This window comes from Diorhabda carinulata, chromosome 9 (assembly GCF_026250575.1).
Source record: "Diorhabda carinulata isolate Delta chromosome 9, icDioCari1.1, whole genome shotgun sequence".
Lineage (NCBI taxonomy): Eukaryota > Metazoa > Arthropoda > Insecta > Coleoptera > Chrysomelidae > Diorhabda > Diorhabda carinulata.
In genome coordinates, this window is record NC_079468.1 from 12,206,951 (window position 1) to 12,227,500 (window position 20,550).

The window sequence follows — 20,550 nt, forward strand, 5'->3', positions numbered from 1 at the left end:
TTATTCTTTCAGCTGCTTCCTTCAGACTCATTTCATCTTCTGTATTCAGTTTTATTCCAGTTAGCAACAAGTTACTTCTCTTTCTTTCTTTTTCAAGTCGGCCAATGGATTTTCTTAATTATATCATTTCTGCTATGATCTTTCGATTTTCTTCTTTAATTTTCTCATTTTCCTCCTTTAGTGTTTTATTTTCCATTTTCAATATTTTTAGTTCTTTCTTGATGTCTTCCTGTTCTGTTCTTATGTGTTCTATGTCTCTCTTTACCGCTTTTTGGTTTAATTTCATCTCAGTAAATGCACCAACATCAAAACCGCTCAACAAATTGTACGTCCTACCTTGTAATTACGAGCCATTCGAGATATCGAAAGATCAATCAGCTTCACGTTCTTCTGAGAATATAATTCAATTATTCATTAGCCAGGAAAGTTTCTGTTTTCTCCCTCGAAGAATAGCAGATCATCTTTCGAATTGCAATTAATAAGGCCGTTATATCAAAACCTGTCAGCAGAATATAGACCAGTTACTGATATCCATTTTTCTAGATATTATTAATCAATAAATCGATAGGATTAAATCTTCAGAATTCCATGATAATGGGTTACAACCTTATTAGCCGTAAAAGCGATCCGGCATCCACCGACAAAATAATAAATACCCGGTAGAAATATTCACTTTATTTATTCACTATTTCTGAAGAAGTTGAAGTAAATAATGCTTCCGGATGTACAGCATCATCTGAATTCATATAGTAACTTTTAAAAGCAAAGAATTACAAATCATTCCATGAGTCGGAGCACTTTCAGGATAATATTTAAGTAACTTTTTTCGTTGTTTTTACATTCGAAATTATTTTCTCTTCACATTTACCTAGCAAGGAAAACATTCATATGAATATTAATTCGTGATTATGTATCTGAAAGCTTTTACGAAAATTTGGATAATCTGGTAGAAAATATTCGACAAAGAAAGCCGAACAGTTTGGTATTAATGTTGTTTGTTTTTATAAAATATTGGATTTGATTTCATTTACAATGACAGATTTTGTATGACTTTATGGATTTAGTTCTGGAGTGAATACTATTTTAACCCTTTCAAATAAGATTATATTTATTTCTCTAAGAGAATGAAGGGACCTTCCCAAGTTCGAAATTTAAAGATATTTAGGTTTGTACCTGTAATTCAAAGACAGCTAAATGTGAGCATCAAATCCCCATTTAATAAATTCATGGGATGTATATAGCTTCCTATAAAATTTCATTCGAATGATGTCAGTAGCATAAAAAATATGAATGAATTTTTTTCTACAACTTTTTGAATACGGATGTCGTTAAGTAATTTTTTTACTAAGCAAACCCTAATTATTTTTAAGATATTTACCTGTCCTAGAAACTGGGTCCATTCTTTTTTGAAATACCTTGTATACAGAAACCGAAATAATGAATGTATTCCAACACAATCAAAGAATATATTTGAAGCTTGTCGTTACTTGTCTTCAAAATCTATTGCAACTGACGGACTTTTTAATTACTTTTAATGATATAAGAAAACTGTAGATATAGTACAAGCATTGTTATGTCGAGTTGGAATATATTTTTTCGCTTTTGCACGGATGAATTAGTAGAGAAGCAATAATAGCAATAAAAAAGGATAAATTAATGTGGTAATCAAGAATTTGAGTTAAATAAATCGAGTGCTGTATTGCTTGATAGCAGGTACCGATCAAAACATATCAAGATATAAGATGCGGATAAGTGTTCCTTTTTATGTGATAATAAAATCATTGATTCAAGGTGATGTTCAACTTTTACAACTTATTATTATATCTTCAATAGGTTTGTTTATATTTCATTTGCATTTTTTAGTAAGGTTTTATCTTTCTGTGCAGTTGAGGGTTGGCACTTAAGTTTTGAGATTTGGCAACACTGATATGAATATGTTAAATCTGACACTGCCATCATAAAGTTTGGCATTTTAATGGTGAAATACTCAGAACGTGTTGTCATACGAGTGCTATTTGAATTGTTTACATATACTTGAAACATTCATCTTGGTTCAAAAATGGTATTAAACATTTTCATGCGAAGATTTTCTTCTACTTTCGACGTGTATTAACCCAATTTGCTTCGACTTTTGGTGATGTAGCACCATCTTGAGCCAGCTGGTTTTCCGAATCAATCTTGGTCCCACTTCGCTTTAATATTGCATGAACATTTGGCTGTCAAAAAGATTTGTTAGCGATTGGTGCGAAGAAATACTGAAAAATTCAATAGCGGTACTTTATAAGACGTCTATAAGATCGTGACAAACGACGAATCATGGATCTATGCATATGAACCCGAAACTATCATATCAAATATCAATCGACTGTATGGGTATTTCAAGACGAGCAAAATTGTTCGCGCACTTCGTAGCAAACAGTCTCCTGTTTTTTAGGAATAGCTGGACATGTCGCCACCGTTCAATTAGAGCAACGTAGATACACCAGCATTTTTTTTCCAGAAATGTTTGAAAAAAATCAGGAGGACCAAGCGCAAAAGACTAATTATTCCCCGTCACGTCAATAGGAGTTCTCCCACATCAGATCCAACAAAAACAGTCAAAACATCGAATTGATGGATCATCCGACGTACAGTCCTTGTTTGGCACCCAATAATTTCTTCTTATTCCCGCAGATCACAAATAAATTGCAATATTAACGTTTTTCTACACCCGAAGCGGTTGATGCGTTCAAATTACATGATTTGGAGGTACCTCAATCGGAATGGAAAAAATGTTTCGACAAATGGTTCAAACGCATGCAAAAGTTTGTTGATCTTGATGGATATTTTGAAACCATATCCAATACAAGTATTTGTATTTATTTGTCTATCTCAAAACTTAAATAGCGATCCTCTAATAAAATTTGGAAACGACCTTGACATAAAGTATCAATTCAGTTATAGTCAAAACTCACCTTAGATATAAGTTCATCGTGATTTGCTAAATGAGCTCGACAATGTATGCACGAATATGTGCGATGACACTGTGGTGGTAAATAGGCCTGAAACGTTTTGACCATTGTAACTTGCCTGCTGCTTGCTGAGCTGCTGGTGCTGCTGCTGGCTGCGACGGCAGGCCATGCGGATTTGTCACACCTGAAACAATAGACGCTAGTTTAAAGACTATTCATTGGTTAGAGTGAACAAACAATCAGTATTTCTTGAAATTAACCAAAAAGAAGAGGGAGGCGTTGTGATAATATTAAAATGTTACAATAACTTTAATAAGAATATTTTTCCACGACTTGTGAATGTTTTTTTATATGTTGCATGATATGTAATTGAGGTTGCTTGAATTATCTATTATGTAAGAACGTTGAAAGCGGTTGTAGATTTGAAGGATAGAAGTAATGAGAGAGTTTGAACTGTCGACATTATGATAGTTTGCATTGTTTTTAATTTACTAATTTTGGATTTCCATATACCGTTGTTGTTTTATTATACATTGCATTTATAATATATTTACATCATCAATACATTTAACAACAATACTATAAATATACATAAAATATATTTTCTATTAGAAGCATGGTTTTTTTATTATATGTACATTAATTTCACACACAAGATTTTCAGAAAACTTCATTTGAATATTTATATAATTATTTTATGTTGACTAATTAAAAAAAAATAATATATGTTCTATTAATATATTCATTGTTTTCCGAAGGAAAGGAAACAAATAATTTTATGCTGGGGCGGTTTCTACCCATGTGGTACTTACTACAGAACCACCGAATATTTTTTGCAAAATAGGTTGTGCTGATAATAAAATTTATCTTTATATTCTTGAAATATTTTTATAATCGCTTATTTCAGTGAGGGTACAACATCAACTCATAATTAATCAGCTGATCGACAATGAAGTACCAATAACACCATATACAAAACTGCAATTTCACAAAAAAAAGTTGAAAATTTATATTGTACAGTATAAGACTGATCTGATTTTGAAATAATACTATATATACTATCTTTGGAAAGGAAACTAATACGTATTTTACATTAAAAATTGTATTTATAGAGTAAAATATGAGGTATGGGTTTAAATTTAAGGATTGTAAGGAAAGTTATAAGGTGGCGTATTCTGAGTAAAAAACATGATGGTATCGACAAATCAGTATTTTTAGACGACGCCATCTGAAAGTTGTTCATTCTGTATTCATTCACGTACCGAAAGTTGTGTTTGTTTTGAGCGTTCCTTGTAGCGAAAATGACAGTTCCGTATTGCAAAACACTTTCGGGACGCTCTGGAGTAGACAACTTTAACTTCCTTAAATATGCTCTAGCCACTTCAATGTTGACAGCTGACAGTTTTACTTCGATTATTTTGCATAACCTTAAATTTTTAATTTTCTGAAATTATTTGTTTTATCCGAAGTTTTCCCTAAATTAATGTATAACAATGAATGATGATAATAAAGAAAACATTAGAGATGTAGAGTTATTCGAATCCACGCCACCTGATCTCACCGAAGGAAGCAATGCGGCTGTTCTTAATTCGTTGCCGGATAAATCTCGTGCAAGGTACGGAAAACAGTACGAGGTCTTTATGAAAAAAAAAATTATGAATAAAATATTTATAATTCTCTATTATTTATTTCAATTCTTCTAACCTCTTCAGTCTTTGGTCTTTATAGGCGATATAAGTTTGTTTTGAGTCTGGGTTATAGCTCGAAAGTCTACAGCTATTGCGGCCATAACAAAAGTTCTTATAAATCTATGTATTAGGGTCAGCACAATTCTTTAAAAAAATGTATTCCTCTTGTATAACCTCTTTGTTCAACAATTATATAATTACTTAGAAGATACATCTTCCTAGTCACTCTCCATCTGTTAGTAACCTGGTTCTAAGTATTTTTGAATTATGGTAATTCCATAGTTCTTGGACTAGTTCAGAAAGATATTAGAGAGCATTATGAGTACGTTTATATTTTGATACGTATAGCTATTTGTACAAAATTACACTGGGTTTCTTTTAGAGTACCATTAGCTAGGAGATATTCGCAGCAAGAATGATGAAATTTCAACATAGCAGTTATTTGTACTGTTCAGATAGAATTTCTGGCAGCAAGAATGATGAAAAATCGATCAATGGGTTAGGTAGACTGTCCTTAAAGGATGGCAGCAAAGATGATGGAAAATTAACATAGGAATCACTTCTACAGTTTTGATAAAACATATTAGCAGCGTATTTTTTGAAGGCAATTAGAAGATATATCCATTTATTTTTTGTGTTGAGAATCTAATCATCAGCACATGCGAAAATTACATTCACTTTTATCTATATTATCGACATTTGCGTCCGTATGTGACGATATGCTACTTATAGTTTTCTTATTTAATTAACACTGGAGCTCTACACTGACTACGAACGACGCCCTCTACAATCCACACTTTGCGTGGGATACTTAAGCAGCAAAAAAGCTTCTTTTTGGTTTAAGTTTTGTCGTAAACAGGGTGATTGATTATTGTGACATTCTAAAATTATTTACTATCTTACAGGGTGAACACAGTGTTTACATTACTACTACACCAACACACACAATTACATTGTTTGACGCGCGTTTCGATAACCAAGTTATCGTGTTTAGAGAAGGTAAACTGTGAATGATATTTGATGTTTTCTGTTATAGTATTGACCGAGAACCGATGATTATATATTTGTCAACAACTGATATTTGACAATGACATGTCGTAACAATAGGCACACTATTGTTTTTTGATTTGGCAGTTTGATACATTTTTTGGTTTTTTGCAGATTTTGAACTAGGGCAAAAAAGAATTTTACTAGTGATGAAATGATTGATATGATCTGGATATTAGGAGAATGCAATAAAAACGCCTTACTATCAGCAAGAGTATACGTGAACATTTTTCTGAAAGGCGGCAAGCTACAAAAGCAAGAGAGATTTATGGAGCGCTTTAATCGCATCATTATGAAAAGCATAACCGATTAAAAAAGGAAGAAAATGAAATTGATGTTTTGCTAGCTGTTACTGAAAACTCACACACAAGTAGTAATATATCTCATAGATTGTAATTTTTTTTTCGACCTTTAACTTTTAATCACTATTCATAATTTATAAAATTATTGAGTGTTTATTTAAAAAAAAGATGTGATATTAGAAAATAATATGTCTGCTTCAGTCGAGGGAATTTTATGAAAAACAATTTAATCGTAGAATAAATATTTTGGAAAGTATGAATTTCTCGGTGGAACTAAAAAAATGCGTTGTACTATTTTGATTATGTACTTTTTAATCTAGTCAATTTGAGTAAGAAAATGGAAAATATGTAAATTGGAACATTCATAGTATGATAACTCATAACTCATTCTTAATAATGAGCATTTTAAGAAAAATGGAGGAAACTTTCATATTCTAAAAGGGTGGAAAAAGCCCCTACAGCTATAAATCTGTTTACTCTACACACTCTCTCTATTTATTTAATTAATTTAATCCGTCAGGCGTCACTGATTATTTCACTAATAGTAAATAAACACAGTAATAAAAAAAGCATTATAAAACAGAGTAGGAATAGCAGATTATACTTCATAGAAGAAAAAATGTTTAGCCAACATAATAACCAATTTAATACATATTATATTATTACCACAGAAACACAACAAATCTCTAATTGAGTAATTTATTTCGTATATGTGGTATCTATTAATAATAATCATTGATATTATTAAATTCAAATATTGGAGCAACTTCATTCTTAGAGTTAGTTACAGTGGTTATTATATCAGAAGTCAGGTTGTTAGTCATCACTGTGTCAGAAAACAGGTGTTTAGGTCTTTTGGCACAGAAAATGAAATTATTGATATCAATTCGTCCAAATCTGTCATTCCAGCTTATGGATCTGATCTGTCACGGATCAAAACCATCCCACTAACATAAACATCAAGTTGTACTAAGAACTGCTAGATTAGATGTGACGAATCCGTTAGTTCAGGGTAAAATCTGTTGGATTTCGAGTGGTCTGGACAGTCGTTCAGAATTTTATAGATATAGTTGTTTAAAATCCTTAAGGATGGAAGGACAAATCGGAACGGCAGTGGTGTGAAAATCTTGAAAATAGAGAAGATAAAAAGAGTGACACTACTAAGTGTGTGAATGGTAGAAATACTCCAAATGAATAAAAAGAATATATAGTTTAAAACGTTATTGAAAGCTTGTGACTTTAAATTTTTATTCAGGTACCAACGTTTCATTCTTTATTTTCCATAGACAAGTTCTTTCTTTGTACAGTTCAATCACGTTGGTAATTATTTATTTTTCTCCACTCCATATTGATCTAATACTCTACATATTGTATCCAATGGAAAGAATAAAAACAACTGGGTAATTAAAAAAGCACGCCACTAAACACTACACCTGGAATCGTATGAAATAGAAGACCTCTGGCAATTCTCAACTTTCTAAGAAGAGTGGGATTAATTAGCTGTAAACACTGGGTTTCTCAGTATCACAGCAAGAAAAGGGGACGGTGTATATGATTCTCTAATATATACGTACGTATTTATATTTATCTATAGGTTTATTTTGTATTTTTTTCGAATTTTTTCATTGGTCTCATTTGTTTGGTTTTGTTTGAAGCCTCCTTCTCACCATACTTAAAAATGAAAAAGGTGGCATCATATTTAAGACCAAATTCCGTCCAGTTATTTTTCGAAACAATTCAATGAAGTTGAATTTGAAATTTGGAATATGCTGCCAAAATAAGAAAGGAAACTGATGGCACTGTAATGAGAACTCGATTTGGCTATCTAAAGGAGCTGATTGACCTCACTATTCTAGTTTCGCTTTTGTAATAAAAAATATTAAGGTACTCATAGGAAAACAATTTTTTACAAATAGGCTTCATAATAAAAACAAGTTATAAACATATAACATGTATAAACAAATTTATTAGTCAATGGAGTATTGTACTTTGTATCTAAATACGGCACCGACCTTCAACTGAATAATATACTTAACATTGAACTTGAATTATTAAAAAATTCTATTAAACCGTAGAGGTGTCCTTACAGATGAACTGACAATATATGTTGCATACATATTACAGCTGATAAAGAGTATAGTTTAGTAAGTATTATTTTTGAGGAATAGGGGACATTTTCATTCTCGAATAAAAAATTGCTTACTATATGCTTATAGTCGAATTTTTTATACAAAAAATTTCACTTTACCCACTTCACCATTTATAATGAATAAATTACAGTATGTATTATTACGGCCCACTGTACAACTGTACAGTATACATAAGCTGCGAAGCAGTCGGTCCGCTCGTATTTTAGCAGATATATATATATATATATATATATATATATATATATATATATATATATATTCTCACCTCTCCTCTGAAATAATTTCGAAATTCGATATTTCGAAAATGTATTCTGCCGTTTTTCAAAGGAGAAAACAACTACTTTCCTGGCTAATGCCTTGACGAATATTGAATTACAACTCCTCTGAAGGAGGATGGATATGTTACGGTAAAGGTAATAAATGCGGTGATTATATAAAATTACCGGTGATTATACATAATCGCCAATATATTTGGTAAATATGATAAATTATTTCATATTTATCAAATTTACCGGTTAATTTATAAAGTCCCCAGCTCGTAATAGAGAATGTAATAAAAGACCCTAAGTTTCAGAAAATTCGTTCAGTTTGCACAACTTCTTGGCGCGTGACAACCACGGGATTTCAGAAGTAGTTATATTTTCGTTACATGTAGACTTTTTTCGCTATCTCTCGTGAAAAATAATTGAATAATGGATGGTATGCTTGAGTGTTATAATTCCAAATTAATTAATATTATAGATACTAATAAAACAAACAGTTGTTAGGTTAGGTTAGGTACTAACTATTCAAAACTGGCCCTATAAGCAGGGTTCGTTGATTTAAATCTGATCATCCATAAGTGTTGAAAATATACTCATAAAAGGCGTATCTTCTGGCATAAAATTTACTTCATTTACTCTATTTTTCATGATGCTGTTCAAGATCTGTATTACTTTTACAGATATAAAGTAATGAATAACTATAAATTTGAAGACTTATTAGAAAAATTCGATTCGAATAGAAAAAATCTGATTTAAATAAAAAAATCACGAACACTGTCAATAAGTCATGATATTTATCACATTCCCTTTACGAGTTGGGGATTTTTTCATAAAAAAACGAAAATGCAAATTTTTATAAATTCAAAATTGTGAGAAACCATAACGCTACATGTGAATTGAACCGTCCATACTTATCTTAAAAAATAAAATGGTAAACAAGTACATTGATGAAGACTATTAATGTTCAAGATCATTAATCGCATTTAAATGTAAGAGTTGGTTACAATACTTTTCCGTCAACCGTATATGTATTTTAAGTGAAGGAAAACACTTTACTTTTATGTTATTTATCAATCATGTATTTTTATATTTATAATTATCTATGTTTATAGTACATATTACAATTAAATAGACACACTTTAGAACTTGTATGTTTTTGTAATTTAAATTTACTTCGCTACTTTGATAATTCGTCAGAGAATTTATTTCAGAGTGGTATCAGAAGCTTGTGTTGCAATTCACAAAGAACTTTTTTAGCTGTATTAACTTTATTTTGTAACGAATTCTCAATATGTTCTTCTGCCACATCAATATATTTCCCATCACTAAGTCGTTTAATAGTCGAAAAATGTCAATGTCCCGTATGCATATTTGTATGTAGGGGACGCACAAACCATCGAATAACGATCGGAAAATTCCGAAGTATAACTTGAATGTAAGAGACATATTACAACTAAAACTGGTAACTCGTCTCTTACATACGCGTGATTGATTAGCCAAAAAAAAAATAACAAAGCGCTCATTCTCAATTTGTATTTGTATTTCGTAGAGGTTTATTCTTGCAATTCACCAAACACGATTTTATCCGTCTAAAGAAAATACAATAAATATGAATGAAAAAGTGCGATTTCATTTCCGAACCTGTATGATTGGAAGTTGGTTGATAAATACACCTACAAATTAATAATAAAAACAAAAGAAGATGTAGAAGTATGTAAACAAAGTTTCTAGGTTATGTTTTTGAGCTTTAACTTAAATGTCCTAGTAAGTATAAAAGCGTGGAGGTCTTTTGGTATACCCACTTAGTTTTATTTAATTTCGACACAGCGTTAATTTTGCCATAGTCATTTAACAATGAGAATGGTAGGTATCAGAATTTATATTATTTTATATTTTTTAGAGTAATAGAAGCGAGTTTTAAACAGAAATTTATATTATTTTTTCGGTTAATAGGTAGATTTATATCTAAGAGCGTAGTGAACGTTTTAATCATGGAGGCTTAGGGCAGTGATGATTTAAAAATCCATAAGACTCGTACAAATTAATTGATAGACGCTTAACATGAGAACAGAAGTTGTCAACTTGATTTATCACAAAAAATGCGATGTTGTCATTTAAAAAGCACAGGGTAATAAAAGTAATAAAACCTGAGATTGGCTATTAGGCTATTAATCATATTTGAATAAATAAACATTAAACATACACATTCAGAATCTTTTAAATTTTTGCAGCGTGTCCATTTTCGGCAAAAAAGACTAAAGTTTATATTTTTTAAAGAAAACTATTTTAAAAATGGATGGAGAATACCAAAAAAATAGTAAAGAAACCTGTTTAATTTCAAAAACTTTTAAAGTAGCCTATGATCGGCCCAGAAATCTATTTAAAAGGATATATCACTACCATTCTAAGACGACTACACGTAAAGTTACAAAAGGAGTTCGAAATAAGCGATCTAAAAATATCGATTGCCCCACACAATAGTTTATAACAATTCAACGATTTATTAAGAGCAATAAAACATCAACTGTAGATCAAGAATATTCTTGTATAATTGAATTTCGTGACACACACACCATACTGGCTGGACGTTGCTGAAGCATTTCGAGAAAGACCTGTAGGATCTGACGTAAAAGCAAAAATAATTGAATTATTCGAAAGAGGCCATTCAGTCTCGTCTGCTTACCATACCTATTGTTGTATGAAAATGGAAGAGTTAGGAGATAGTTATGAAAATTTTGTTTCTGACAGACATTATTTTCCTAAAAATAAAATGATGTGTCTACACTATGGAAAGTAAAACATTATGGCGATTATATAGGTCCCAATATGTTACTTAAGCTTGAAGAGTTGCTAAAATTTCATGAAAAAAATAATTCAGTTCGTTTTAAAATATCGAAAAAAAATCAAGAATATGCGATTGCACTTTGTACGCCAATAATGCAAAGAACACTTGAATGGCTACAATGTTCTGAAATAATGTGTGTTGATGCAACAGGCAATTGCGATAACCAAAACCACAAGGTGTACTTTTTTATAACGCAGTCTGCCGTTGGAGGTTTGCCAATAGGCTGTATTATCAGCAGTAGCCAAAAATCAGATGTTTTTGAATTGGGTGTTGAAGTTCTTTTTGAAATCCTTAAAATTGAAATAAGTCCTAAAGTCATTCTTACCGATGATGATTTAGTGGAAAGAAACATATTTCGTTAATATTCGCCATCCTCACATTTGTTATTATGTATATTCCATGTCTTAAAAGCATTTTGGCGTTGGCTAACAATGGCAAAAAATTCTGTACCAAAAGAAAAAACACAAAAATACTAAGCCATGTTTAAAAAATATTTTATATTCTAAGACTAGTAGAGACATCTAAAATTCATAGCAACACTTTCTGGACAACTGTGATCATGAAAAATATGTTGAGAACATGCTAACAAGAATACAGGAGTGGGCAGTTTTATATCGACAAAACCTTCTATTGAGATGTACAGACACAAATAACTATACAGAAGTTATATTGGAAGAAAGGAAGCTTATTGGAAGCTTATTGGAAGAAAATCCTCTTGACGCATAAAACCCTTTAACGTAACACAATTAGCTGATTTCATTGTTACAAGCTTTGAGTCATATTATAAACAAAGGATTCTGGATTTAATTTTTGGTCAAGAGTCAAAAGTTGTTACCGCTAGGTACCTCAAAAACACGAATTCTAAAGTGATATCAGCAAATATGGAGCAGATGGAGTTTACCGTTCGGAGTGAAACAAATAATCAACTAATTTTCAAGGTTGATATGTTATGTTGCAAATGTACGTGCCCTGTAGGATTTTACGGCAAATATTGTAAGCAACAAGCATTAGTAGTTAAAAATTATAATATTTTATCGGTTATAAATAATCTCTCCACAAACGCTAAATTAAAGTTGTACGAAATTGCAACCGGTAATAACGCACCTGAAAGAATATTTCTTCCACTGCAAAATACAGAAGAAACAGAACCCATTTTGGAATTTGCTTTCACGTCATCAGCTAATACGTCCGAGAGTGCGTCGCACCAAAATAAAATATATTCATCTCGAAATGAAACATTGCAACTTAATAACGAATCCTGCTTGCCTTCGGAAAGTGAAATTGCAGAACTAAAAGCTAAATGGATATCGTATTCTAATGACATAGTCACTAAACTTGAAAATATCCTCAACAATGGAATGCATACTACATTCAAATATAAAGGAATTTTGTCAAAATATAGGACTTTTGCCACAACAACTCGCCGCAAACGAAATAAAATTCCTATTCAGCCAACGTCAGAGGCAAGAAGAAAAATGGGAGGAAAAAATATTTTTTCTGGAAGAAGATCTATTGGAAACAGTGGGAAAAAAAGGTAGCACACGCATTAAAAATATGCGTAGAAAAAACGTAGGGCTTGGAGGTAATAAGTTCAGAAAATAATGTTTGTAATACAAATATGCGCGCCCCGTATAGAGATGCTGCTATTCCAATTTCAAATCTTCGAAATCTTCGAAAATGTATTTATGCTACGCTCAAAGACCGAAAACGGCTACAATGCGTTCTGTGCGCTTTGCGTTTGCCAGAACGTGTTGTGGCTGTTCTGATATAGCCAGAATCCGAATGAAATTATTATAGAGTTAGAAGACATCAGTTCACGTAATATAATGCTGATTATTAATAAGCATTTGGTAACAAAGTATTACAATACTCATTATTTGAATAAATGTTTAATGACAAACTTTTTATATCTGTTTTACATCCATATAGTCAATGGTTAATATAAATTATTAACAGTCGTTTCAATGTGAAAAAGTTTATTACTAAAATCAATATTCGCTGCATATCCATCTATTTGTTTTTGCGTGAGGAATTGTTGTGGCATTTTGAATTGCATTGAACTTTATATTTTACGCAGTTAGGTAAGGTGAGGTTAGTTATATTAACTATTGTCTATATGGATATAAACATACATAAAAACGTTGTCATTAAACATTTATTCAAATAATGAGTGTTTTACTACTTTGTTGCCAAATGATTATTAATAAACATCATTATATTACGTGCGTTGACGTCTTCTAAATCTAAAATAATTTCATTCGGGTTTTGGTTATATCAGAATAGCCACAACGCGTTCTGGCAAACGCAAGGCGCACAGAACGCGTAGTGGCTGTTTTAAACGGCCACTGACTGTTTTCGGTCTTTGAGCGTAGCATTTACACCAATTGGTTGCGTATAACATTTATCATTTTTATAAAAAATAAAAAAGCGTTTGTGTTGGGTATGTACTTGCTTCAACGAGATATAGCGTTGAATTAAAAGGAAGTATTTTTTGTTCATGGTATACTATGGTAAATATCTTTTTTGTGTGTGTTCTAGATACTCGTACTTTAACAGCGACAAGATATTTTGATACTAAATCTTGAACATAATCCATTTTTAATTTCAATAATCCATCTTTTCTCCAGATACTTCTAAAAGCAAAGCATGATTTATTACCCAACTATTGAAATTTTCACTTTTTTAAATTTACCCTGAAACAGGTTGTCAGGAGCATCAGAAATCAATGTTGGCACATGTTTTTTGTCGAGCTTTTTTGATTTCTTTGGTATACATCCTTCTTTTTCTTCTTGATAAACGTTATTAATTTCTATATAATATAATAAAATGACACATTAATATTAATAGTAATATGGGAAATCTATAATGTATCAACTAAAAATCAATTTTCATTCGCGTAGTATTAGATTAGTATTTATACGTAATTCATATCTGTAATATTAACTATAGCAAATTCTTGTATTTTCCATATTTTTCTGGAAAACTTCACTCCTTCATCAGTAGATTAACTCTTAGTTTGATAGTGTTAGTTTTATATTCGAACCAGTACCAGTAGATGTAGTAACCAATGAATACAGTATTATTAATTATTGGTATTCATTCAGTATAATTCACCACATAAGGTGAAATCAGATTTCAAGTGTCATTAGAGGAGTACTGAAGTCGTGTGTTCTTTCGGAATTCGTTCTCATAGTAGTGATACATACAGTATTTGTATACATAATGTATTGCTCGTAAAAAAAATGCACTTTTAATCCTTATAATATAATATAGTATTTTTTAAACGGGTTAGAAATTTTTTTCTCTAAGGACCGTATCACACTTAGCCGACTGCCGTCGGTGCAGTGACAATCTGAACCTACTTCGGCTTGACATTCTTCTACTACAGCTGGTCAGGAAACAAGGGTTTTAATATTTTAAACAATGCATTAAAATTTTGTTTTGTTTCAAGTTGAGAACAGACGATGCCCTTTTTTGAACAAATTTAGTCCTATACGATTTTGGAACTACATAAGAAGAAAAAAATGTTCGAGAAGAACAACGTTTTAATACTATTCCTGACATTAAAAGCCACTACAAAGAAGATGAACGAGTAAAAATACTACTTAATCAAAGATTCATTTTCAAGAAAACAATTGACCGTATTTTTTATCGTGTTTTGTATACATATTTATATTTATATTAAGTTATTGGATCTGAAAGTTCTTCTGCTTTTCTCCTTTCTATTATTTCTGCTATTGATATCGATGGAATTTTCCACAACCTTTCACATTGTTCATTTTGCTCAGATCTGCAGTTCCCCTTATTTCACCAGCATAATTTTCGCGTCGTCGATTTCATCAATATATCCGATTCGCTTTTCCCGATTATCTCATATTTATTAAAACAACGACTAAGTTGTTTCGTTGCTTGCAGCTGATCCACTTAACTGGTCATGGTTCAATGCACTTTCTCGTTCTTTAAGCTTTTCAAGTTGGATAGAGTTTGTATTAAAAATCTTGAAACTAATTAAGTGTTTCGAAATTTCTGAATGATTTCTTCCAGTCTCTAGGAAATCTTGTATATTACATATTGTTTAAGTTGTATTGCACTATTTAGATTTATCATGTGGGGCAATGTAATTGAAAGATGAAAAGTTGAAAACATTTTAAAATAATAAGTTGGACATTGTAAACTTAAAAATAAAATAAGAGAATAGCTTTCTATTTAGTTCTTGCACATGTTTAACAGAAATATGAACTTTTTTATGGAATATTATAATCCATTTTAAATAAATATCGAAAGAAATCCATATACTTTCTCATTTGCTTCCAAATAAGTTCATTTTTACAAGAAATACAAGTTAACTATTTGTATATAGTGTGATATCTACAGATGAAACTGTAACCCAGGATAAGATGTACGATTTGATACCCTAATGTGTTCATTCTTAATAATTAACTTAATATTTATAACAAGCGTTAATTTGAATATTGATTTCTGAATTCCACGATTTTAATAATTTTTTAAATGGAAAACTATAATCCAATACATCAAAATTCTCAATTAATTCATTCCCCGATATATTATCTTGATTTTAGGGCTTCCTATACTGAAACTTTGTTTAGAAACAGATAAAATCTAAACGTTTCGACTAATTTTAATAAAAAACGTAATAGAGCGAAACATCAAAATTGTATCTGTTTTTAAACGAAGTTTTATAATCTAGATAATTTCCTAGCAAAACCATATAGAAAGGTTTAATTAATAAGAAATTAAACAAATATATATGTATATATAGTGGAATTAAACACCAACCTGTATCTACTAATTCTAATATATTACCAAGCTTTCGAATACCTATGTATTTATCATCAGGAAAATAATTAGTTGCAGTGTTTCAAGTTCTCTTATTTCTTTTAAAAATTTTATTAAATTCATCGAATTGAAAAATCAATATGCCAATTAACGCTTAATAGAAATAATATCTTATCGATTCTATCAAGCGTCAATTGGAATATTGATTTTTCAATAATCGAAATCTCGAAAATATATTAGAGCTAGTACACTAGCTTGTGTTAAATCACAAAATGATTGTATGTACGTACGTAGGAGTATATGTTATATCACTCTTATCTATCATGTTATGTTTAACCTAATAAAGCCCACTTTCCATGTTGGGGATAATAACATTGGTAACAAAATAAATTCTGCATATTAAACATGCATTGAAAACATGTGCTATGTTTCAAATTATTTTTTGTAACAATATCCCCATATCGACAGTGTGCAATAACAACAGCGAAGTATTTGCCGTCTCTGTAATACTTTATATTTCATATTGACATACCTCAAAAAGTCACAAAAGAGTAGGCAAGGTCTTTTGTGGTTATATTAAATATGTAGTTATAGTTTTTTTGTTTGTTCGTAAGACATAACACAGCAAAATATTTTTTTCATTTACTTTTATTTACGTTTACATTATGATAAGCCATTAGCGCTTGGCCAGAAGATATGAAAATATAGGTTTTGTTGGAAATCCAGCACTTCTGTTTTTGTGTGTTGTCTCTATTTGCGAATGATTTAAGGGTGAAGTAATATATGTTTTAAAGTATAATACGATGGCGACATCTGTTTTACCCTAGCTGTTCTTGTTCAAACGCTATCATCGAAAAACAATGATATATATACCTGGTTTTACGGATTCTTTTATTACAATTATTAGTGACTTGAAACAAATTTATGTGGGCAAAGTATATCAATTTATACGTTTTCACAAAAAGCTGAGTCTGAAATCGAAATTACGACAAAGAAGACATAGACGACAATATGTATTATTAAGGTTGTAATGTTTTTCGTCAAAATTTTTGAATATTCCATTATTCACGTATTGTGGCATAGTAGTCTTGTTTTAGAAGAAATTAATTTGTTATCTAGCTCCCACTCCATTTGAGAAGTTTGATAAAACCTCGAAATTATTTCGATTTCCATCTATCTACACTACACCGATCAAAATAAATTTGCGGTGAATTTATTCTTTATATTCGCTGGTAAGTTTTTCTTCCCTTTTTTAATGTGTTGACAAAAATGTCTATGAATTCCTTTTGTTTTAAGCAAATTTTGAACAGAACGAATAGAATAGATTCCTGTTTGGTTAAATTTTGAAAAATATAAATTCAGTTTTCTTATATGTTAGAGTATAAGCTCCTTTTGTTCAAATCTGTTTTTTTATACTCGTTCCTTCTTCCGTAATTTCTCCCAACCTGCTGGTTGGGAGCTTCAACCAGCAAGTTTCTAGCCACCAGACTACAAATTCAACTCACTCAAATATCTGGGAATCCAGTTGAGGGCTGCAGCCATCCCGGATTTCCATAGATCCCAGCCTTATCGTTAATATATAAATAAATCTGAATTATTTTTAATTTATAACTGCTTTTGTTCGTTGTGGTGCTTTTGGATACGCAGTTAATCCAAATTTACTATATTTTCAATAAATTTATTTATTGCTGAAACTTTTTTAATTGTTCTTAGCAATAAATATTAATTTGGATAATTGTGATCGGAAATAGTTTTAGATTGTTTAATTTTTATTTTTAATTTAATTCATAAGGTGTTTTCAGTTTTTGCGCATTTTTTATTTAATTTTTAACGTCGATCGTTGAAAAGCTGGTGGTGTCCAATTTAATATTAATTGTTTACCCAATCTGAGTACTTTAACTGACGCCGAATACCATTTCCCGAAGAAGAGTCTCCTGCCGGGGAATATAAGGTTATAAGTTATGGTTGAAAATGCAGGAGATATAATTTTTAATGACCCGATGATAGACGATAATGAACAAGCTACTATTGAACCTGAAAAAGATACCAGAGCAGAAACATTTGCAATAAAAAATAATACGTTTATAATTTTGAAGTTAATAAAATGAAGAAGAGGAAATATGATTTATACCGACAAAAACGATATGTATACCTTATCAGAAAATGTATATTATGTACGCTTTTATCGAAAAATAATAATAGATTGAGTAGTGATCGGTGGGAAAATTCAAAACAAAAATTGACAAATGACACAAATTTTTTCTGGTTAAAAGATTTATTAAGATTGATCGATTTTTTGATGGAATCTACAATGAATTTTCTATTCTGATGTTGTAAAGGCAACAATGATCGATAATAAATATTTAATATTTAACTTGTTATACGTAGAGTATATTAAATTTAATCAAGAATTTAACATTTTTAATGCAATTATTAATCGTAAGCAATTAAATAGTTCATAGAATGCAAATAATAAATATCTATCTTAGAGTTTTCAAGTCATGATTGATGATGACTGCCACATGTTTAACAGAAATACGAACTTTTTTATGGAATATAATAATCCTTTTTAAATAAGTATCAAAACAAATCGATATAATTTTTCATCAACATTCTTTTGCTTCAAAATAAGTTTGATTTTTCAAGAAGGTTTACTTAACTTCTTAAACACTAGTTGGGTGCGGTTCGCGGTAAATTTGATATAACATGCATCCCAATAGTTAGTTACAATATTCAATTCAATATGCCAAATCATCCATCTTATTACGGGTTTACGTATAGATCTCATATATAAGGAGAGATTTTCATATGATTGTGAAACAACTAGGTTATCAGAATCATACTTTCTTCTATTGTAATTTTTTTGTATCTCTACTTTCAATTCTTATTAATAATCACCACATTACTCCAGTGAATTGAAAATATTATTTACATTGTTTCCAAACACTGATTATAAATATTCAAGTTGTAAGTTTGAATATTAATTTCGCGTTTAGCTTATTTCATAATTTGATTCAGAACCAAATTAAAATATAAACGTGTGTATCATTAGTCCTCTAACAAGAAAATTTACAATGAAAAATGAAATTAGTAATTAATTAAATCACCTACCCTTTGCATACATTACCACATGATGCTAGCACCAAAACGACCTGCAATATTTCTCTGTTAATTATAATATTTCAGGTTTGAAATTATATCGAAAAAATATTGAATCATTCAAAAGCATAACAAGCGGTTAATTAAATAAATCTACTTATCTTAAAAGGTACTAATGATGTGATTTTATGCATATATGTACATAATGGATGAGAAAGAAGTAAATTAAATTATTTGCTGTGGTCTAACAAACTAAAAATTAACTTAATCAGCTACATAATCAGTACATAAAAACATTGGAATTCGAGCGCCATTGGCAATGGTATCAGAATTATTAATAATATTCTAACATAATATAATTTGAAATATTGTTTATCTTCTGTTGTATAAATCACTTTATTCGATAAAAATACAAAATTTTTATATATTGATTTGATTCTCTCAAGCGATTTATGTTAATGTCGTAACTTTATATATTGCAGTACTTATCAAATGCTCCATCACGATCGTTTTGGTTCATGCAACTTCATTAAATTGTTGGAAAAATAATTGGATGCTAACTTTGAAATTTTAATTTGAAATATGCCGCAAAAAGCAGAAGGAAACTGTTGTTTCCGTGTAAGTTTAGTATTTCTAATGAACCAAGAGATGGCGCTGAAGCGGGAACTCAAATTATGAATCTGTTCAAGAGTGCAGTGAAAATAGAATTGCGGGAGAGTAGAGTGATCAAAAAATTTGAGAGACGTGAAAATGGACAACAAATCATGGAGAAGCTGAGCCGAAAGAAAAATATAATGTGTATAATATCAAACAGTCAGAGCCAGAGTCAAGTGGTTGCGGCAAGTGTGTTGAATGAATGCGACTAGAATTGCCAAGAGTGCACAAATGGAACGAGAGGAAATCAGAAAAAGAGGTAGGGCAAAAAAGTAATGGTTAGGAGAAGTAATATCAGATTTGAGAAGAGCGGGAATAACTAAGTGAATAGAAAAAACAGAGGATGAAGAGGAATAGTATAGAGAGTAAATGAAGAAAAAAAACAGAACTTGAAGAGTTTAAATATAATTGTTTAAAATATGTACTTCTTAAATTTATAGGTGTAAATTTTAGCCATAAACCTCGAAGGCCTGAAGTTCTGTAGTGTAATTATAGAAACTGTTGGCATGCTCACTGGTATTGGTACAGTTTATTCACAACATAAATAATAATAACCTAATTTGAATAGTTTGATAGAACTATTACTCCTTAAATTAAGTGAAGAAATTATTAATTACTCATGTTAAACATAACTATTTATACATCAATACGACTTGAAATGAAAATATATCCTGCTTATTTGCTTTACATAACCTAGAAGCAAGGACACGCTAATTATTCATTTCAAGGACGTCCACAATTTATGCAAAGTGAG

General features: G+C 30.5%; 1 protein-coding gene across 5 annotated transcripts in view; it reads right to left on the reverse strand.

The window, feature by feature from the left end:
- The window catches only part of LOC130898316 (protein yippee-like 2), a 236,201-nt gene that overhangs the window by 52,004 nt on the left and 163,647 nt on the right, over positions 1-20,550 (reverse strand). For 3 of the 5 annotated variants that reach the window (XM_057807527.1, XM_057807528.1, XM_057807524.1), the window contains one exon: positions 2,955-3,135. In XM_057807527.1, the coding sequence (XP_057663510.1) occupies positions 2,955-3,059 (105 nt within the window). In that variant the 5' untranslated portion in view covers positions 3,060-3,135. Of the gene's footprint in view, positions 1-2,954; positions 3,136-19,154; positions 19,196-20,550 lie in introns of all 5 variants that reach the window. The other 2 variants (XM_057807525.1, XM_057807529.1) reach the window with 1 other exon arrangement.